Raw genomic sequence first — 23,343 nt, forward strand, 5'->3', positions numbered from 1 at the left:
TTTAAATATGATATCCTGTCTAAAACACATTTACATTGAACATTACAGTTGGAACGTACCTCAGCATTGCAGAAGCAGAATATGATTGCAACCAAGAGTCCCTGTGAAATAACAGGACACAGATTACACATTTGTTAGGATGACAGATCTCAGAGATAATCCTGTAAATAATTCATGTCAATTAGTCTGGTCCCGAAATTTAATCTGAAAAATCTGGATCAAAAGAGACATAGTTAGAAACTGAATGTAGCTTCTGTAGGTTGTAACTTGTTGAGAATGCATCTTCCTTGTTTTTTCACTGTCAGTTCTGGAGGAGAGCACTCTTCACTTGAATGATGGACTGGGTGGATAGGTCAACATAAGGAGCCAATGAACGTTCACAGACGAAAGGCCAAACAATTATTTCAAGTCAGGAGCACAGAGGGGCTGTATGAGGCTTTGCAGTGTAATGGAATGAGTACATTACTTTATTTTTGAGTGTACCTGGAAGTGGCAGAAGATGTTTACAAAAAAGTCATAGATTGCTCGGCTGATGCGTCCCTCTGGCCTCCAGGGGAACAGGATGAACTGAACACCAAGCAGCGGGATGAGGATGAGCGTGGCCCTCACTGCCTTCATGTAGGCTGTGGTCTCAGCGCAGTGGGTTTCTTTCAGCTTGGTGATCAAAACCCGGACGATGTTCAAAAGGAAGAAGAAGTTCACCTAAAATTCAGTTGAAGCAGAGGTTTACAAAATTCAACAAAGCTGATGAAGTACAACTTTATATGTATTCTTCTGTATTTCTATTCAATTGAAATTAAAATCAAAGCCATTAGTCAATAATGAAATGATTAAATAGTGTTTTGTTAATGTACATGTGGCGGCACTGTGGCGCAGTGGGTAGCGCTGTCGCCACACAACAAGGCGGTTCCGGGTTCAAGTCCCACTCTGTGCGGAGTTTGCACGTTCTCCCCGTGTCTGCGTGGGTTCTCTCTGGGTTCTCTGGCGTCTTCCCACCTCCAAAAACATGCGCTTCAGGTCAATTGGCCGTTCCAAATTGCCTGTAAGTATGAGTGTGTGCATGCGTGGTTGTCTGTGTCTCGATGTGGCTCCGTGCCCAGAGTTTCCCCCGCCTCATGCCCTCAGTCAGCTGGGATAGGCACCAGCTTCCCGTGACCCACGACAGCGGACGAAGCGATTGACGATGAATGAATGAATGAATGTCTGTGAGTCACAACCTTTTTAAAATTGGACTTCAGAGCAAAACAGATTTTACAGTCTGCCTTTTGAAATAATTAACAAAAGATTGCTACGTGGGTTCTCTCCAGGTTCTCCGGCTTCCTCCCACCTCCAAAAACATGCGCTTCAGGTTAATTGGCCAGGTTCAAAGTGTCCGTAGGTATGAGTGTGTGCATGTGTGTTTGTCTGTCTCTGTGTGGCTCCGCGAGTTTCCCCCGCCTCACGCCCTAAGTTCGCTGGGAAGGGCGCCCGCTCCCTGTGACCCACCACAGCGCATGAGGGGCTTTAAACGATGGATGGATGGATGCTTTGAAGGAGAAGAGTATATATGAATGTAAAAGAAAATAATTTAATGATTGCTTACAAGCAGTGCAGCTTGAATGGGCCCATGTATGATATAAAGCAATTGAGTGTGTGAGCTGATCCAACACCTGGAACAAACACAGATGGAGATAAAAACAACATCTCAATGAGGTTTCACAGACGTACAACAGCTGGAGGGCTTCATTAAAGCCCCTCTTGATGAAGCAAATCAATACTTTTCAATTTTTCTCATTCTGAAGATGATCAAACAGGAAGGTCACAGGAGAACACGGCTTGATTCACGGGGCTTGGAACTGATTTCACATCATTTCTGCACCAAAATGTACACAGACTACAAATGTCCAGAGGTTTATTTCTCTTCCACACAAGATGTGTCAGCTCAAACTGACAGACTTATCTGAAGAAAAACCTCTTCATGTTAGGTAGATGCAGGTAAATCAGTTTATCACCTTTGGGTTCTGACATTGGGACTGCTCATTGTCTTGATATATCTTAGTACAGAGTAATAGTAATAATATATCTTACCTGTCATTGAAGAAGAGTCCTCTAGCAACAGCGTATGTGATGGCAGGTACAACAGGAAAACCTGTGGACAGAGCGGGCGTAAAAACAGAGAAATATCATAAAACAGCAACTCAACATGTCATCAAACCTTTTCACTCTATAGTCTTATAATATCCTGACAGTTAGAGAAATATGCTAAACAAGCAACAATTGTTCTACATAAATATCAGGAGTTAGCTTCCATACTTAGCCTACAAATAGGAAAGGATCTGTGACAGAGGAGGCAGAACACTGTCCAAAACCAAGACAAATCACAACTGTCAGCTCTAAAGGTCCTCAAAGTACAACTGGTAGCTAGAGATAGTTGGCTTAGCTTATCAAAAGGACAGTAAACTAAGGAACGGGTTTATCCTGACCAGATGCTCACTCCACCTCAGCTGGCTCCGCCCAATACGGGGAACAGCGTTTCTACCTTGAGCCTTTCCCAGATGTCTCAGCTCCTCACTGTATCTGTGAGACAGAGCTCAGCCACCCTATAGAGAAAACTTATTTTCACCGGCTTGTACTACTGATCTTATCCTTTTGGTCACTGCTCAGTGCTTCTGACCATAGGTGAAGGCTGGAACATAGACAGTAAATAGAGCGCTTTGCCTTGTGGCTAATTTCTGTCTTCATCACCATGTAGCAGTAGAGCAACCGTGTCACTGTGGACGCTGCACCGATCTGCCTGTTTGTTTCCAGTTCCATTTTTTCCCTCATTCGTAGATAAGACCCCGAGATACTGGAACTCATCCGCATGAGGGAGGGACTCCCCTCCTACCCAGAGTTCCAAAGGATTCCTCGGGGGACACGGACATAAACCTTCTCCAGGTATACAAAGCATGTGTGGACTCCCTCCAGCATCCTCGCATAGAGCGTAGAACGTAGAGCTGGTCCTGTGTTCCACGACTAGAGCGAAAAACGCATTTCTCCTTCGGAATCTAAGGTTCAACAGCTGGACTTTGCTTTGACTTTCCCAGGGAGGCTGAGCAGTGAGACAGGAAGCTCCCTCGTCCCACGAGGGAGCTTCCTGCTGCAAACTACATATATATATATATATATATATATATATATATGTGTGTGTGTGTGTGGGAAATGCCTGGTGAAACTTCTCACTGTCATAACTCACCCCATCCCAGGACATAGTACCAGAAGAGCTGCTGTTCCCCGACAAAAACAGCCACTATGATGAGTGTGTGGAGGTAGATGCCTTCACACAGCATCCAGAAGTAGTTGGAAGTAGATGTATATTGATTCAGCACCGTCAGAATCTTACAGCTGATCTAACAGACAGAGAAGAACATTTATTTTAAACAAAAGAAATAATCAACAGATTGGTGTTCTCACCCTCACTGAGAACACACTAAGATACTTTGAGAAATATGAAACCTGATAGAAATGTTTATTTGGTATCCACAAAACGTCTCATCTCACATTTTTTACTTAAACTTTGTGAAAAAGGAAATCATGTTTCCATTTTTATTCAGTGATAAATGTAACTCACCGAGTTGCTGGCATTTATGGATTGGTTGTTTGCCACAGAGAGCGAGAGCCACATTATAGTAACAATGGAGTTAAAAATGAAAGACAGAAACATGTTCTTGTGGAGGGAGATTCTCTGACAGCTGAGACTCCTGAAAGAGAGGAACAGGGAAAGTATTTTAATATTTCTTGACATTTTTAAATTCCACATTACTACATTTAGCCCTCCACATTCATTATGTTTTTCACATTATATAATGCAGCATGCATCATATGACACTAAAACTGACTTAGTGATCAGATAGAACAGTGAAGTGATAGAGGCATATGAATACTGTAGAGGTGTTGATTTGAGTAGTCATGACTCACTTAAAGTAGGAGAAGATGAGCAAACAGATGATCAAGGAAACAATAGACAAGCCATGACCCACCATGGCCAGGTAGTAGAGACTAATGGCAAACTGCAAAGAGAGATGAAGGACGGCTTATTGAATAGATCTAAATACATTCACTAACCGATGAGGATGGTTATACTCGGGTTATACTAAGTTCAGCAGTGAAGTCCCGGATGCTGTCAAAGAGCTACAGCCTCATTAGAGCAGACAGGAAACAAAATACAAGCTGAGAAACAGAAACTTTAGACGCACAAAAGAAAAACATTCATCCTGTTGGATAAATGTTATTTTGTTAAAATTCATTGATGGAACAATGTCTTACATAACCTTAACCATGACCAGTCCAACACACGGATCTATGTACCAATCAATCAATCAATCAATCAATCAATCAATCAATCAATCAATCAATCAATCAATCAATCAATCAATCAATCAATCAATCTTTATTTATAAAGCTCTTTTCATACAAAATGAGGAACCCAAAGTGCTTTACATAAAAACAATACAAAAGACAGTTTACACAAGAAATATCTCCACTTTTCCCCAGCACACGCACGCACGCACACACGCACGCACATACACACACACACACACACACACACACACACACACACACACACACACACACACACAATTAAAAACACTGAGAAGTTCAGAACATATAGGAAACACTATCCTGCACTCGCCACTATGAAGTTAAGTAACACCAGAGAGAAATTAATTAATATGGAGATAAAAGATGACGGTATAAGAGGCCGGACTAAAAAGGTAAAAATAATAACTTATTAAAATAAAATAAAATAAAATAAACAGTCTAAAAAGATAAAATTTAAAAAAAGTAAAACCGTAATTAATGAAATAAATAAGATTCAGTTAAGAGCTAGAATAAAAGGTTAAAAGTAACAATAAACTAACATTAGACTGCTTTCTGGGCCTTCACAAAAAACCAGAGGTAAAAAAGAAATCTACTATAGATTTACTTCTATATCAGAACTCAAAAGAGACAAAAAAAAATCTCTGTACAGTGCACCCAGCGCATTTGCACATCAACACTAGCGACTTCACCTCATCGCCGATTTTTGGTTGGCAGTCATGTGATACCGTACGCGGATTCTATTGGCTGACGGCATTGGGAGTGCACTCGTTTCCGTGAGTCTTGGACTTACGTGAGACACAAAAATGCTTTCAACAGTCGATAAGAGTGTGGGAAAAGGTAATACAGATAGAAGGTGGATTAATATCAGTATGGGGAGGGTCATGTTTAAATTACCGTAAATAATAAGATAACTATTTTGTCACTTAATCGTGGAATTCGTTAATCGCGTGGGGTTCCTGGAACACATTAACCACGAGGAACAAGGGCGCACTGTAATTGTTTCACAAAAATGTTTGAAAGATATTCCTTCAAAAAAAAAGCAGAAATTGTTCTGAAGAGACTCAAATTCAGCCCTACTTTGGACCATGTTGTTTTGCAATGTCTTAAAAAGGAAAAGTGATTCAAAGTTAAAACAAGTTTGGAAATTACTTCAATAAATGGGTGCGTGTTCCTCAGAATGTTGACCACTACAGTCGGTGACACCATTGTTAGAGAGGAGAAGAGATGCAGAATTGTTCATAAAACTTGCTCAGTCCTATAATATTTAGTCATTTTTCCATGAGCTCGTGTGAAGAGAAATACCCTTAAAGGAAATTGACTCTTTGCCTCCCGTCCAACGGTGGCAGATCAGATAGTTTGTGTGCCGTATCAGACTCGGGTTTCCCACTGATAGTACATTAAATGTTTTCACACCTCTCCCCATAGCCACGTATTTTGTGTAATGGTGACTAAAAAAGGTAGAGAAACACATGTCCAATCAAAGCAATACATGTACATGTTTTAACAACAACCACTGTTACCTCATCAAGCTGGAATGTTCAGGCTCCGGTTGCAGTGACAGACAACCTCTGACATTAGCAGCTTTAATGTATATCAATACATGTCTAGTAAAAGAACTAAATGAGGTGATCTCTCCATGTATCTGATTCTCAACAATGACACTGCCTGAATGTGGTTGAGGGAGACAAAATGTATGCTAACGAAAACTTTTAAAATCACCTCGCATGCAGTGGCTGGGATTGTATTAGTGTTGACTGTGTTTCACCTTGCGTTTGTCTTCAGTGTAGACCTGACACTGGGTGTAGTTAGTCCACACTCTGTTACTCTCAGGGTGATGGAACCACTGGCCATCAGGATTACACACTTTGGTAACCTTTTCTGTTTAACACATAAAAAAAGTTCAATTGAAGTCGCTCCCGGTGCCGCAAACAGCAAATGACAAGCTAATGTGTATCTGTTTACTTATTTACTGTAATTAATTAAACAGCAAGGACACAATGTAAAAAAGTCATTGAGAAATCATAAAAAAATTCCAACTTCATGTATTAAATGTGTGTGTATTAAGCCTCACCAGCAGGGTCAAAGTCATGAAAGTATTCAGGACACATCTGCATGACAGTCCCAGGAGCTGAATCGCCCCAGCACAGCCAGCCGTCCCATGTACGGTTACAGTAGGTCCCTACGGGAGGCAGAACAAACACAAGGTCTCAGATATAGGGCATCAGAAGTGCGTGTATGTGTGTGTGTATGCGCGCGCGTGCACCTTAAGATGCTTTATTTATATTGTCAGGATGCTCCAGCAACTGGAAATTTAGGAAACAGAACTAAAAACTGGTGCCCTGCTATATTAAAATATTACGTAAATTATATTAATAAATAATCAAAAAAATTTCCCTAAGGTGTGTTATCACACACATACGCTATAAATCTGTGATTTGTAGCCGTGTGATAATGTAGCCGCAAGAGGACACAAGCCAGTGTCTTATTGTGCCGGTCCCAAGCCCGGATAAATACAGAGGGTTGCGTCAGGAAGGGCATCCGGCGTAAAACTTTTGCCAAATCAAAGATGCGAATCAAACCTATGACTTCCATACCGGATCGGTCGAGGCCCGGGTTAACAACGACCGCCATCGGCGCTGTTGACCTACAGGGCGCCGGTGGAAATTGGATTACTGTTGGTCGAAGAAGGAGAGGAGGAAAGTGCGTTCGCACGAAGAAAGAGAAGAGGAGCACCAAGAGTATAGGACTGAGAGTAGGGACGTTGAATGTTGGAACTATGACAGGAAAAGGTAGAGAGTTGGTTGACATGATGCAGAGGAGGAAGGTAGACATACTGTGTGTCCAGGAGACCAGGTGGAAAGGTAGCAAGGCTAGAAGTTTAGGAGCAGGGTTCAAGTTGTTCTATCATGGTGTAGATGGGAAGAGAAATGGAGTAGGAGTTATCTTGAAGGAGGAGTTTGTTAGGAATGTCCTGGAGGTAAAAAGAGTGTCAGATAGAGTGATGAGTCTGAAGCTAGAAATAGAAGGTGTGATGTTCAATGTTGTTAGCGGGTATGCTCCACAGGTAGGATGTGAGCTGGAGGAGAAGGAGAAATTCTGGTCGGACCTTGATGAAGTGATGCAGAGCATGCCTAGAAGTGAGAGAGTTGTCATTGGAGCAGACTTCAATGGACATGTTGGTGCAGGAAACAGAGGTGATGAGGAGGTGATGGGCAGGTTTGGTATCCAGGAGAGGAACGCAGAAGGACAGATGGTAGTTGACTTTGCAAAAAGGATGGAAATGGCTGTAGTGAATACTTTCTTCCAGAAGAGGCAGGAACATAGAGTGACCTATAAGAGTGGCGGTAGGAGCACACAGGTAGACTACATCTTGTGTAGACGGTGTAACCTGAAAGAGATCAGTGACTGCAAAGTAGTGGTAGGTGAGAGTGTAGCCAAACAGCATAGGATGGTGGTGTGTAGGATGACTCTGGTGGTGAGGAAGATGAAGAGGGCAAAGGCAGAGCAGAAGACAAAATGGTGGAAGCTGAAAAAGGAAGAGTGTTGCATGACTTTTAGGAAGGAGTTAAGACAGGCTCTGGGTGATCAGGAGGTGCTTCCAGATGACTGGACAACTACAGCTAATGTGATCAGGGAGACAGGTAGGAGAGTACTTGGTGTGTCATCTGGAAGGAAAGTAGATAAGGAGACTTGGTGGTGGAATGAGGAGGTACAGGAGTGTATACAGAGAAAGAGGTTAGCCAAGAGGAAGTGGGACACTGAGAGGACTGAGGAGAGTAGACAGGAGTACAGGGAGATGCAGCGTAAGGTGAAGGTAGAGGTAGCAAAGGCCAAACAAGAAGCTTATGATGACTTGTATGCTAGGTTGGACAGTAAGGAGGGAGAGACTGATCTATACCGGTTGGCAAGACAGAGAGATAGAGATGGGAAGGATGTGCAGCAGGTTAGGGTGATTAAGGATAGGGATGGAAGTCTATTGACAGGTGCCAGTAGTGTGATGGGAAGATGGAAAGAGTACTTTGAAGAGTTGATGAACGTGGAAAATGAGAGGGAACAAAGACTAGAAGAGGTGACTGTTGTGGACCAGGATGTAGCAAAGATTAGTCAGGATGAAGTGAGGAGGGCATTGAAGAGGATGAAGAGTGGAAAGGCAGTCGGTCCTGATGATATACCTGTAGAGGTATGGAAGTGTCTAGGAGAGGTGGCAGTAGAGTTTCTGACTGGGTTGTTCAACAGGATCTTAGATAGTGAGAAGATGCCTGAGGAATGGAGGAGAAGTGTGCTGGTGCCCATTTTTAAGAACAAGGGAGATGTGCAGAGTTGTGGCAACTATAGAGGAATAAAGCTGATGAGCCATACAATGAAGTTATGGGAGAGAGTAGTGGAAGCTAGACTAAGGGCAGAAGTGAACATTTGTGAGCAGCAGTATGGTTTCATGCCAAAAAGGAGTACTACAGATGCAGTATTTGCTTTGAGGATGTTGATAGAGAAGTACAGAGAAGGCCAGAGGGAGCTGCATTGTGTTTTTGTAGATCTGGAGAAAGCTTATGACAGGGTGCCCAGAGAGGAACTGTGGTATTGTATGAGGAAGTCTGGAGTGGCAGAGAAGTATGTTAGAACGGTGCAGGACATGTATGAAGACTGTAAGACAGTGGTGAGGTGTGCTGTAGGTGTGACAGAGGAGTTCAAGGTGGAGGTGGGACTGCATCAGGGATCAGCTCTGAGCCCCTTCTTGTTTGCCATGGTGATGGACAGGCTGACCGACGAGGTTAGACAGGAATCTCCATGGACTATGATGTTTGCAGATGACATTGTGATCTGTAGTGAGAGCAGGGAACAGGTGGAGGAGAAGCTAGAGAGGTGGAGGTTTGTCCTGGAAAGGAGAGGAATGAAGGTTAGCCGCAGTAAGACAGAGTACATGTGTGTGAATGAGAGGGACCCAAGTGGAAGAGTGAGGTTAGAGGGAGAAGAGATCAAGAAGGTGGAGGATTTTAAGTACTTAGGCTCAACAGTCCAGAGCAATGGAGAGTGTGGAAAAGAGGTGAAGAAGCGTGTACAGGCAGGATGGAACGGGTGGAGAAAAGTGTCAGGTGTGATGTGTGATAGAAGAGTTTCAGCTAAAATGAAAGGAAAGGTGTACAAAACTGTGGTTAGACCAGCGATGTTGTTTGGTCTAGAGACAGTGTCACTGAAGAAAAGACAGGAGACAGAGCTGGAGGTAGCAGAGATGAAGATGCTGAGGTTCTCTCTGGGAGTGACCAGGAAGGATAGGATCAGGAATGAGTACATCAGAGGGACAGCACATGTTAGAGGTCTTGGAGATAAAGTCAGAGAGGCCAGACTGAGATGGTTTGGACATGTCCAGAGGAGAGATAGTAAATATATTGGTAGAAGGATGCTGAGTTTTGAACTGCCAGGCAGGAGGCCTAGAGGAAGACCAAAGAGGAGGTTTATGGATGTAATGAGGGAAGACATGAAGGTAGTTGGTGTGAGAGAAGAGGATTCAAAGGACAGGGCTAGATGGAGGAAATTGATTCGCTGTGGCGACCCCTGAAGGGAAAAGCCGAAAGGAAAAGAAGAAGAAGAGACGCTATAAATCTGTGATATGAGACTTCTGTCAGTGACTCACACATCTAAAAACAGTCAAACATAAAGATAGAGAACAATTTGTATTTCTAGTCCCTGGCTTGAAGCATCGTGTCAATGATCTATTCAGCATTAACGGTGTGTTGTGCTTTCATGAATTATGCCTGACAGCAGCTGGCCCACAGGCAACCTGTTGATAATAGATAGATAGATAGATACTTTATTAATCCCGGAGGAAATTGATGGACGGAAGCCTGGTGGTACCAGATGACACAGGGGCAAGTTGAGAAACGCAGCATAAGATAACGTGTCAAAGGCAGCAGAGTACTGACAGCAGTAAGGGTAAGTTTCCTTTCTTTCAGACTCCCTCTCTCTCTAGACCAAGATTTTTACGGATTGAAAAAACTAGGGGGAAAAGTAAAAGACATGAATGTAGAAGAGATGATTGTGGAGAACAGATAATTGTTATTTTTTTTCTTACTTTTGTCTGTTTAGTTTGATAATTTTCAGTTTGATTAATGTTAAAAGTTAAGATTTTTTCTTTGCTCGGAAAACACACAGTACTGTTAAAATCCTCTAGGTGACTCTTGGATTTTGTGTCAATGTGATTATTTTGTAATTTGACTTTTATGAATAAACTTCATGTTAAAAATCAAATCTCTCTCTCACACACACTCTATCTCACACAGGACACATAACAGCACAAAGGATGGACAGGTTGATTTGGGGAAGGCTGAGGGGCCAAAGATTCAGCCGAATGGATGGTAGTCTCAGCTGGAGAGGAAGGAGGAGGAGGATGATATTGTGATAGACGAGGAATTATTAAAGATAGCTCCTAAAAGAAAACACAAAATTGCTAAAGAAACACCTGAGACACCTCCTGATACAAGTAGCTCTGAGAACGAAAATGACAACAGTCTTAAAGAGGCTGTAACAGAAAAATATGATTCACATATGATTCGCAAAAGATATAGAAAAACAAAAAAAATCCTGCAAGACACAAAAAGTTTGAGGCCCAAAGTAGAAAATTTCTTTCCTAACCTCAACATGTTTCTGGTTAGCATTAGCTTTTATTTAAAGAATCGAGAAGAAAGTGACCAACCAGTTTTTACAAAGAGGTTTATAGATTGAAGATACGAAAAGTAAAAGGGATGCTTGTGGAGAACAGATAACTTTTAAAACCTGTGTTTTTTTAAGTTTGATAAATGTTAAAAGGTTAGATGTGCTTCTTTGTTCAGGAAACCCACCTACTATTGAAAATCCTCTTTGCATGAATCCCTTTTGGATTTTGTGTCAACGTGATTATCTTGTCATTTGGCTTTTATGAATAAATGTGATTTTACAAATAAAAAAAAAAGGCAGATCTCTCTCTCAGGTTCATGTGATTACAAAGAGCCCATTGAATTCTGGAATAGAGCAAAACATTCAAACAGAAAATTTCATTCCTTCATTCATTTTTGAAGGAGGGATGACCATTTTGTCTACCGATAAAATCTATTTGTGGAGTAGAGGCATCTCCAGATTAACAGGGACAATGCACTCCTTACAAAAATGAGGTCATTTATTTGTTCTCTTTACTGTAACTTAACAAACAAACAACGCATGAACCTATCATACTGACGCAGTGGTAAAGCCGTTTCTTCTTTCCGTCTGTCTGGCTACAGGTGGCGTTCCCGATATCAGGCATCAATCTGGCATACGTCACACACGTCACTCAACTGTGGTCAGAGCGGTAAATCACTATCACAATTTCCACTTAATCAACCCAAGTCAAATTATGATCCTAAACTATAAGAACATAAATGTCAGTAATCTATCAACAGAATGAAAATAATAGCCATAAATGGTTTGAAAACTCAAAAGATCAAAACAGCTCTAACACTCTGGCTCCTAATTGCCCATGGAATGGCAATTCAACATGCATGTAATAGAGAGCCCTTCATTAATGACCACAATTTGAATCATTCATTAATGTTTACAGTCCAATATAAAGGGTTCACATAGTTTTCTTCTTTTTCACATTCATTTTAAATCCTTCAAGGATTTTTCAAAAGTTCCTTTTTGATTTCCGAGAAAATAACCCCTGAAAGGGACTTGAATGTTTCAACAGTCAACAGTCAAGTCCCTTTCAGTCCACACCATGTCATGTTCACAGTCCATTGCATAACCGTACAACTCGTGCTCGATTCAATTCATATCAAAGCAAATGATATTTGTTCTTAAATTTTCAGTGACATGAGTTCAATATTTATATTTACCCTTACAGTTATTCATTCTACTTTGGGAATTTCCCAATTAAAAAATCCTTCCATTGACCTTGACACATGGTTTATGTAGTGTCAATATACTGTAGGTCAGTCAGTCTGGGAGGTAGGTAGGTACGTAGCTACTTTATTTATCCTGAAGGAAATTAGGTATACCAGCTGCTTACACACATACACACGCACGCACGCAAACACACACACACACACACACACACACACGCACACGCACACGCACACACACACACACACACACACACACACACACACACACACACACACACACAAGACAGCACAGCAGCGAAACAAATACAAACAAATTAATAAATGCACAAAAGGAGAAACAGCAAAGAGTCAAGATAAATACACAACAAGGAACACAGATACAAAACTGAGGACATGCACACGCACAACTACACAAACATATAGATACACAGCTAAACAAATATATAAATACAAAACAAAAAAACCTAAAAAAGCGAGTTGGAAGCCCACATGGTCCACAGACACGTCTTCATTCCAACTCCACCATGGTTCCACCACCAGTTCAGCTCAATTCCATCTCCTCCTCCCCATTCATCCCTTGGCTGACCTGGACGCCCCCCCCCCCCTCCTGAGAGCCTCTCTGTACCCCCTGATGGCACGGGGCACAAAGGGGGTCCTCAGTCTCTCTGTGAAGGAGCTCGGTGACAGCAGTCTATCACTAAATGAGCTTGTCTGCTGAGAGAAGGCGGTGTGCAGCGGGTGGCCAGTGTTTCCTAGGATCGCTTTGCACTTGGACATGGTCCTCCTCTCCACTCTCCAGAGTCCAGGCTCTGACCGACCACAGAACCCACCCTATGGATGAATCTGTTAGCCGGTCCCTATCCCTTTTCTTTGCACCACCACCCCAACACACAATAGCATAGGACAGCACACTAGACATTACGGACAGGTAGAACATCTGAATGAGCTTAGAGCAGAAGTTGAAGGAGACCAGTCTCCTTAGGAATACATCCTACACTGGCCCCTCTTGTCCACACAGTCCAAGTTGGTTGACCAGTCCAGTATGCTGTCCACCTTTCTACCCTCGATGACCACCGGCTGCGAAGGGGGGGGGGGGGTACCCGCCTGGCGTCCTGCACCCTCTCATTAGTCTTGGAGATGTTCAGCTGGAGCTCATTATGGTGACACCACTCTACAAAGTCCATCGCCACTTTCCTGTCCACTCAGTCCTCACGCTCCCTGATACATACCACAATCACAGTGTTGTCAGAGAACCTCTGCATGTGGCAAGTACTGGAGTTGTACTGGAAGTCTGTGGTGCAGAGGGTGAAGGGAAGGGGAGAGAGCATGAAGAGAATCAATTTCTTGAAGATGAGATGACTGTAATTGACCATAATCATCTCATCTTCAGCCGCTTATCCGACTTGCGGGTCACAGGTCCGCTGTAGCCTAGCACAGCTTCCTCCGGGTGAGAGACGGTTTTATACGTCTGAGAAGATGCAAACTCATCGAGAGACCACACAAAAGTCAAACGCACAAAAGGTCACACATACCTATGGACAAATTGGTGTAAACAATTCACTTAAGCCGCATGGCTCCTCAGGATGTTTTTTTTTTTTCAGAGGTTTAATGACGGATATTTTTAAACAATGGACACATAGCTTGTCTGTAAAGAGAGGTGAATTCTATTAAGCAATAGGATAATTGCGAGAAAAGCCCTCTTTAAGTGATTTAGTTGGGGCTGGGTCTAAGACACAAGAGCAACAAGAGTTGAACTTAGTTGCTTCAGGTTGATAGGGGAAGTTATTCAAATAACAATGAAGTCTATCAGTGGCATCTCCATTTTTTTTTTGCTTAGGGATACATCAGTCATACATAATAAGAGAAGATGATGAATGTTTCGTCCCTAAGAAATTCTATTTTGTAATGAAGTTCATGAAACCATCACTACTAAAAAGAATCCTTGGATTGCTCTTGTTCTCCTCCATTAACAAAGCTGATTCAAGGAGTGAACAAGTGTTTACTCTTAGTCGTTAGTTATGTTCATTCGTTCGTTCGTTCATTCACTCATTCACATTCACAAACAGTCACTGGCAAATAGCTGCAATTGTCACTAGATGTATTAGAACCTCATGTTTTGAAGTGCTGCTTAACCACAAAGATGAAAACATTCTCTGGGGGGAGCGCTAAAAGGTTTGCAGGATTTGCAGGGATACTGACAAAACAAGAAAGCAAGTAAACAAAACAAGGAAGGACAGATCCCATCTGAATGCATACTGCCGAAATGGAAGGACAGATCCCATCTGAATGCATACTGCCGAAATGCAAAAAAATTTTGATCATACAATTTTGATCATACAGCGTCCTCTGTTGGCAGGTCAGAAGGTTGGCAGGGTTTTTTTTTTCATTGACAAAGGAAGCAAGCAAAGTTCAAGGATAGATCCTGTTTCAAGTGACCAAACTTCAAAAAGAAGGTTTTGCAGAGTCAGCAGGATTTATCCATTTGACTTCATGAATATAAATGGAAAAAATTAAAGTAATCCATGCAATAGTTAATATAAAATGTCTGTCTGGACTTCAGTGTTGAAACCAGTTCACAGACAGACAGTGATATTCACAGAAAGTGGTATGTATTTGATGAGGAAAAATGATTTTAGAAGTTTTATGGTAATTGGTTGACAGGACAGGTTCCTCCCCTTCACTCACACTTTTTTTATGCATCAAAGCATGACAGTAATGCCAAACATAGGAGCCCAATAATCACAACAGAGTTCAACTTCATTGGATGTGGAAGTTTATAAAGATTACCGCTGAACTAATTTTAGTTTATGGTATCTCACTGAAACTGATTTAGCACTGAAAACTCAATATAGAATATCTGACATCAGCAGAAGTCAAATTTATTGAGCCCTTAAAGGACACACAAGTTCTGGCAGGGTGGTTGTTATCAACATTTTAATATAAAAATAGCAGGCACATCTTATCACCTTCGTCTGTACGTGGTGGATCATGGATTATCTTCAAGTAGCACTCAAACTGAGCCGCCCGGATCTGGTATTGGGACGTTCCTATTAGGCTGGATATGTCGCTAAAATTGTCCCGTGTGGCCAGTGCTTTCTTGTAGTTCACTATGGCCGACATGTCCTCAGACTGGGATACCTGGGAAAAAAAAGTCAATACACTCAATATCGGGAATGTCACAAAAATTTATGTAAGAAATATGTATACAAATATTCCAATGGCAAAATGTAATGAGGAAATAAGCATGTACAAATATGAACAGAGGAAATAATATGTGAAGACATGCAGTTGAAAGTCACGGTCTGCTACTTCTTCATCTTTGTCTCAAAAGGATCTAAACTCAATGTTAAAATTTGCAAAATTTCTCTGGTTCTTACATATTCAAAAATTGTGTAAGAGCAGATTAGTTTTGTCAAGAGCAGTTCTAAAAGGAGAACAGAGGAATAGGAAGACATTTTGGCTCCACACAGGAGGGCTGCGATTGCAGCGGAACAATTTCACTCTTGATAGTTTCATGAACTTTCAGCTGAGATAGTTCTCTCCATTGACCATCATTTTCCTGAGAGTTTTACAAATGTTTCACAGACACAACTATAGATAATCTACTGGCAAATTGGAATGGCCATGTGTTTAATTCCATTTTATCATCATTCTAACTGTATGTTAGCAAATGATACTATCCTGTGCATCATTGACATAAAAATTATATTGATAATTGTCTCTGTTTTTACACTGGTATATTGTGTTACATGCAACTATTCTGCAAAACGTGACAGGTTCAACTTGATTTATCACCCAATTGTATAACAAAATGGTACTTCTATCCTCTCTGTGCCACTGTCAAAACAACCATTTACTTTAATTGGATGAATCAAAAAAATCATAAAACATCAACAGTAGAAAAGCATGTTTAATTCTTTATTGATAACGTAACTAGCTGACTAGGCTATGATAGCCTACTTGCAATGTACTTTCATTTCTGACAGATTTAATACAGGAAAAAAAAGATTATGCTCTCTTGCAGATAGATGAGCAAGGTTGATTCATAGACTACTTCAAGAGAAAACCAGGGAAAAGCAAAAGAAATTTCCTAATTTTCCCAGTTTGGGATAAATAAGTATATCTATCTATCTAAGAACACTGAAACATCTAAAAAAAATACAGAAAAAACTGGATTACTCTTTCAATGAGCAGTCAGGCCCCAGCTTGATGATGAAATGCAAGTACAGTATACATGAGAATTATATATCTAGGTGTTCAAGGTCTAAACAGTATTTTGCTGATATTTGTATAGAATGACATAAAAAGAGCTCGAACCAAACAGAAATGATCACACTCACTTCTGACCCCAAAGCCAGGGCAACTATCAGTGACAATGTTAGGGTCCTCCACATGTTTCTGAAAGGGAAACAAGAACAGTTTAAACAGATTAATGTGTATTATTCAAAAAGACTATTTATGATAGTGAACAATGTATTCTATAAACAGAGTTTCACACACATAAAACTGAATCCACAGTAATAAAAAAAATTCATTGTGTAGTCATTATTTTTACTTCGAGCTAAACGCTAATGTCACCAAACTAACATGTTCACAGTGACAACTATTAAATGCTTATTCCTTGAAGTCCGGTTGTAACATTTACTATGTTTACACTTGTTATTTTGTCATCTCAGCAAGATAATGTTCGCAAATTAGCATGATACAAAAACAATAAATACGGGAACACTTTTGGCTAAACACTAAAGAGGCAGCAGTAGCTCAGCCCACAAGGACCAGAGGGGGGCCGGTTCAAGTTCAGTGTTGACTAAAATTTAGAGTCTGGACTGTTAGCTGGAGAGAGGCCTCAGTTCACCTCCTGAGCACTGCCAAAGTGCCCTTGAACAAGGTCCCTTTCAGCAATGCACCAAACCCCTCAAGCTGCTCATAAGGCACTGCTACATGGCTGCCCTTCACTCCAGGATTGATGGATGGATGGATGGATGAAAATATTCATTCATCATCAACCGCTTCATTTGATGTGGCGGGTCACAGGGGTGCTGGAGCCTATCCCAGCTGACTGAGGGCATGAGGCAGGGGAAACTCCGGGTGCGATGCCAATGTACTGCAGAGCCAGACAGAGACACAGACAAGCATGCACACACACACACAAACACACACACACTCACACACTACGGGCAATTTGGAATGGCCAATGACTCTAAAGCGCATGTTTTTGGAGGTGGTAGGAAGCCATGAGAACCTGGAGAGAACCCACACAGACACGGAAGAGAACATTCAAACTCTTCACAGAGCAGGACACCTTGCTGTGCGGCGACAGCAATACCCACTGCGCCACCGTGCTGCCCTTTGATCAAAATATTTACTTATTAGTTACAGTTGTCCTATATAGCATTGCATACTTCCAGTGGTCATTCTACTGATTCAAAAGTGAACCATCAATAAGCATTTGTGGAAGAGTAAAAGAAAGCTCTTAAGTTCAACAACATTAGAGCGCAACACTATCTGAAAAGGCAACCCAGAGGCTGCAGCTAAAGGGGGAGGAATCATCCAAGGCTCAGAACTACACAATTCTTTGTGAGGAAGAGAACAGACGCAAACATGGAGAAACTTCAACAAGTAAATCAACCATTGCTTTCAATAGGATCCAACCAGATGTTCAAACACTTCATACTTTTCGACAAACTCTGTTTCCAGTGACTGTTCTTCCTCTTTTTCTCTGCCTTGCTGGTTTGTCTTGATCACTTTAACTTGAAGATATAATTGTATTTTAACTTGCGAGAAAGCAAGATTCAGCTTATCATGACTAAATGCAGCTTCAGTCCTATTTTATCATATATATGCGCCCATGTGACTTATTGATGGTCGTTGCATACGCTAACTTCATCGAAAACTGCTTTTGTAGCGATGTAAAAGGCAGATGAGAGTCACTTATGCTGTGCTCAGACTGGCAGCCAAAATCCAATTTTTAGCCCTTTCCTCTGTTCCTGAATTATCTATGAGTTCTGGACTTCAACTGAATGTCAACATCTCATCTTCCACTCCGGATGAATTCAGATGAAACAGTGCTGCAGTTTTGATGTGTGTGAATCAACATCAGCAACTTCCTGAAAAGGATAGCATGTGAATGTGTGTGTGTGTGTGTGTGTGTGTGTGTGTGTGTGTGTGTGTGTGTGTGTGTGTGTGTGTGTGTGTGTGTGTGTGTGTGTGTGTGTGTGTATACACCATACGCGTATTCTATTGGCTGACGGCATCCAAAAGTTCTGTGAGTCTTGGAACGCAGCGCACGTCCATGAAACCAAAAGTGCTTTAAACAGTCGATGAGAGTGTTGGAAAAGGTAATACAGATAGAAGGTGGTTACATATCAGTATGGGGAGGGTTCAAAAACGTTGAAATTGCCGTAAATAATAAGTAGTTTGTCACTATATCGCGGAATTCATTATTCGCGTGTGGTTCCTGGAATGCATTAACCGTGAGTAATGAGGGTGCACTGTATACACATACATACATACATACATACAGTATGTGTGTGTGTGTGTGTGTGTGTGTGTGTGTGTGTGTGTGTGTGTGTATATATATATACATACTACTGTATATACACACATTCCTCACCATGCATGGAGGGTTTCACCCCAAGTAACGCGCCCTGAGGCTGTACACTGAGCGGAAAGAGGGAGGATGAGGACTAGTGAGCATGAGGGACACTGTCAAGGATGGAACAACAAAAATCCAAGAGTACATCAGGAAGATGGCCCCAACAGATCAACTACTCAGTGAATGCCTTAGACAGCAAAATATGATGAGAGAGAGGAGGAGGAGGAGGAGGCGGAGGAGACAACATGGAGGGTCAAGCCCCTACACAACATGTATCACCGTCAGATAAAGGAAGTGGCTGATATCAAGAAGACCTACCAATGGCTGAATAAAGCTGGACTGACAGACAGCACAGAGGCACTGATTATGGCAGCACAAGAACAGGCCCTAAGTACAAGAGCAATAGAGGCAAATATCTACCACAGTAGATCTGACACAAGGTGCAGGCTATGTAAAGAAGCCCCAGAGTCAGTCCAGCATGTGGTAGCAGGGTGTAAGATGCTAGCTGGCTCAGTATACATGGAGAGGCACAGCCAAGCAGTTTTGATAGTGTACAGGAACATCTGTACCCGGTATGGACTAGAAGTGGCCAAATCCAAATGGGACATACCACTAAAGGTGGTTGAGAACAACAATGCTAAGATCCTGTGGGACTTCAGCTTCCAGACTGACAAACAGCTGCTGGCTAACAAACCGGACATAGTGGTGATGGACAAAGAGCAGAAGAGAGCAGTGGTGATAGATGTGGCATTTTCAGCTGATGCCAACATCAGGAAGAAGGAACGTGAAAAGATTGAGAAGCATCAAGGTTTGAAAGAACAGCTGGAACAGATGTGGAAGGTAAAGGTTAATGTGGTCCCCGTGGTAGTAGGAGCACTGGGGCAGTGACCCCCAAACTAGAAGAGTGGCTCCAGCAGATTCAGTGAACAACATCTGAAGCCTCAGTCCAGAAGAGCGCAGTCCTAAAGACAGCTAAGATACTGCACAGTACCCACAGATTCCCAGGCCTCTGGTAGAGGACCCAAGCTTGAGGATGACACACAGATACCACCCTACTAGGGTGAGAGGGACATTGTTTGTATATATATATATATATATATATATATATATATATATATATATATATATATATATAAGTGTTCTCATTTGCGTGTGTCTTTGAGTCTTTGACAGACAATTTTTGGCAGGGACACACGATCGTCAGACAATATTCACTTACTAACTTTTTTTGAGATATAATACTGGGAAAAAATGCCAGCAGTGGTGCCAACAGAACCAGCTCCAGCTCAACATCTCCAAGACAAAGGAGATGGTGCTGGATTTCTGGCGGGCACCTACCTCTCCACAGCCAGTGATAAATGAGGGCAGTGAGGTGGAGGTGGTAGAAAACTATAAGTACCTGGGACTGCAGCTAGACAGCAGACTGGACTGGTCACTCAACTCGGACTGTGTGTACAAGAAGGGGCAGCGCAGGATGTACTTCCTGAGGAGGCTGGCCTCCTTCAACATCTGTCCTAAGCTCCTTCTCATGTTCTATCAGGCCATAGTCTCCACTGTGCTGTCATACGCCATTGTGTGTTGGGGTGGCGGGGCCAGGAAAAGAGATATGGACCGTCTTAACAGACTCATCGCAGGGCGGGCTCAGTGGTCGGGCTGAGCCTGGACTCTGTGGAGACAGTTCTGGAGAGCAGGACTGTAGGAGCCAAAATGAAGATTTGTTTGCATTAACTCATATATGTTCTGTTTGAGCCATATCCCAGATTCACCCCCATCTAGTGGCTGGACTGGAGCATAAAGGTCCAGTCATCCTACCTGGAGGGCGTGGCCAGAGCAGGAAGACACAGTCTTTGACACTCAATGCATAACCTCCGAGCTTTAGATTAAACGGCTCCTCCTTTGTAAAATCTAACTTTATCAGTGCAATCCTTATTTGAATTTAACATTTGATCTTCTGGGCTTTTGTATTAATTTTAGTTTGTAATAAATTTTGGTTTATTTTTTGCTACAAACCTTTGTGGAACTTGGATCATTTTGGACTGCTAGAGAGTCAGACATTTTTGCTCAGCCACCAATGGTTATCAATAGGCCCAAGAAATAACCATTACAAGGACCATGTCTAAAGTTAAGGCTATCAAAGACAAAGACAAGGAGCTTTATTTGTCATTATACAGGGATGGTACAATAAAATTGAAAGGCCAGATGGAAGTCGGCCTAGAGCCGCTGCACCCTGGGTGCGCCACCACTACGGGCCAACATGACCTAATTTTCCTTAGATGCTTGTTTTTCTTGATAATGGGGGGAAACCGGAGAACCCGGAGAAAACCCATTCAGATACGGAGAGAACATGCAAACTCTTCACAGAAAGGCCAGGTTGGAATTGATGGAGTTTGAACCCCTGACCTTCTTGCTGTGAGGCAGCAGTGCTAACCACTACTCCACCGTGCCGCCATCATGAACAACACCAGCCACCCCCTGCACACCACCTTCTCCATGCAGAGAAGCACCTTCAGCGGCAGACTGCTGTCACACAGCACCTTCATAGAGAGGCTGAGGTCCATGCCATCAGGGGGTACAATGACTCTCTCAGGAGGAACGGGGGGTGGGGGGTGGCGAGGTCAGCACGCGGTTGAATAGATTTTATTTAATTGTATACTGTTTATATTTGAATTTTATACTGTTTAGTGTAGTGTATGTCTTGTGGTATGTCCTGTGATGTCAGTGTTCCTTTTTCTCCTGGTGTTTATCCAGTATTTATTCGTTAGGTAATGCCTGAGCAGTGTCTGTCTGTCTGTCTGTCTGTCTGTCCATCCGTCCAGCTATTTCTCCATTTAAATTTTGATAGAGTAATCGCCATTGTGTTGTGATCTCACGTGAGATTCTCGTCAAGAGACTCATCTGCTTGATTCAGCCTTATTAAAACCGACTAGGGGAGGCACGGTGGCGCAGTGGGTAGCGCCGTCGCCGCACAGCAAGGCCATTTGGGGTTCGCGTCTCACTCTGTGCAGAGTTTGCATGTTCTCCCTGTGTCTGTGTGGGTTCTCTCCGGGTTATTGGCTTCCTCCCACCTCCAAAAACATGTGCTTCAGGTTAATTAGTCGATCCCAAATTGACCGTAGGCTTGAGTGTGTGCGTGCATGTTTGTCTGCGTCTCTTCGTGGCTGTGCACCGGCCCTCGCGCCCGGAGTTTCCGCCTTCTCACGCCCTCAGTCAGCTGGGATAGACGGATGAAGCTGTTGTGACAATGAATGAATGGATGAATAAATGAATGAATAAAATCGACCAAACAGCAACACGACCTCTGCACATTTTACATGCCGCAGTGAGAGTGTGACGAGTTAATCTCACATTCTCACCACGCCTCCGAAAAAGATGCAAAAGTTGGAAAAAACCCAAGTGACAATGAGTGTTTTCCTGAATAAACAAACAAAAGTAAATGAAAAGAAAAACAGATATTACTGTGGACAGTACGGACGAAGACGCAGAAGAAGCCAAGCAGAAACCAGCAAAAATCCATTTTTTCACCGATGGAAAAAATGGACATGATTGTTTCCATGGGTGAGGCATGGCTAACTGTCAGCACCCAAGACAAAATGAAGCCTACAAAAATGTGTGCGGAGAAGGCTCTGTCAGTCTGGTGCAGTGTCCACAGGAGAATACATGAATTAAAGGCAAAGAAAACTACTGAGTGAAGAGCAAAAGGGGGAAAAAACTGTATTACATCTTTATTACTTAAATTTTTTTTAAGAATGATCACCAGGCTGTAACATTTTGATAAAAAGAATCTGTAATTTTCTTTTTTACTGAAACAGTTATGACATCTTTATTAATACAATTGTTAAAATTAACACTTTGTTCATATATTGTATTATTGGCGGCAATACTCAATCCTTTTGTACGGTTTCTACCGTGTATTCTGTTATCACTTTTGGGTTGCATAAACGTCATGTTGGGGTGCACAAATTTTTGTTGAAGCGCATCTCAGGGATGCACTACTTTCTTTGGTGAAAGTAGTGCATACACACACACACACACACACACACACACACACACACACACACACACACACACACACACACACAGGACATAGACAGCGGTCTCACTTCTCTCTAGTCTGACACACACTCACATACACACATACATACAACACACACACATACACACATACATGGTTGCAGAGGCAGTTCCATTTGGAAGATGTAGGCAAATTTATCTAATCTGACACACGCACACGCGCACACACACACACACACACACACACACACACACACACACACACACACACACACACACACACACACACTCACACACCTACACCTACACCCCCCCCCCCCAGGTAACAGTTCCGTTTATGCGTTTATGGAAGTCTTCACACTCATGGGGTGATCAGGAATAGGCAGGATTGTCTACAGGATGATACTGGAGACGGAAACTACGTCGAGAAGATGCGGCCGAAAACCTGTCACGATCTGATTGGTCCAGAAGACACCACATCCCATCATGCATATTCTTAATCTGAATTGTTTAAATCTGACCAGGCCAAGATAGAATTTGCTC

General features: G+C 42.3%; 1 protein-coding gene across 1 annotated transcript in view; it reads right to left on the reverse strand.

Annotated features, from left to right (window-relative positions):
• Window positions 1-23,343, reverse strand: part of calcrl2 (calcitonin receptor-like 2) — a 36,404-nt gene that overhangs the window by 1,675 nt on the left and 11,386 nt on the right. Inside the window, exons 2-12 of the mRNA XM_068331528.1 lie at window positions 16,535-16,592; window positions 15,161-15,332; window positions 6,413-6,520; window positions 6,107-6,219; window positions 3,937-4,028; window positions 3,590-3,719; window positions 3,215-3,368; window positions 2,068-2,128; window positions 1,583-1,649; window positions 484-702; window positions 60-101 (exon numbers count right to left, since the gene is read on the reverse strand). Coding sequence (XP_068187629.1) covers window positions 60-101; window positions 484-702; window positions 1,583-1,649; window positions 2,068-2,128; window positions 3,215-3,368; window positions 3,590-3,719; window positions 3,937-4,028; window positions 6,107-6,219; window positions 6,413-6,520; window positions 15,161-15,332; window positions 16,535-16,592 — 1,216 coding nt within the window. The remainder of the gene's footprint in view (window positions 1-59; window positions 102-483; window positions 703-1,582; window positions 1,650-2,067; window positions 2,129-3,214; window positions 3,369-3,589; window positions 3,720-3,936; window positions 4,029-6,106; window positions 6,220-6,412; window positions 6,521-15,160; window positions 15,333-16,534; window positions 16,593-23,343) is intronic.

The sequence above is a fragment of the Antennarius striatus genome, chromosome 2, assembly GCF_040054535.1.
Source record: "Antennarius striatus isolate MH-2024 chromosome 2, ASM4005453v1, whole genome shotgun sequence".
In the NCBI taxonomy this organism is placed as follows: domain Eukaryota; kingdom Metazoa; phylum Chordata; class Actinopteri; order Lophiiformes; family Antennariidae; genus Antennarius; species Antennarius striatus.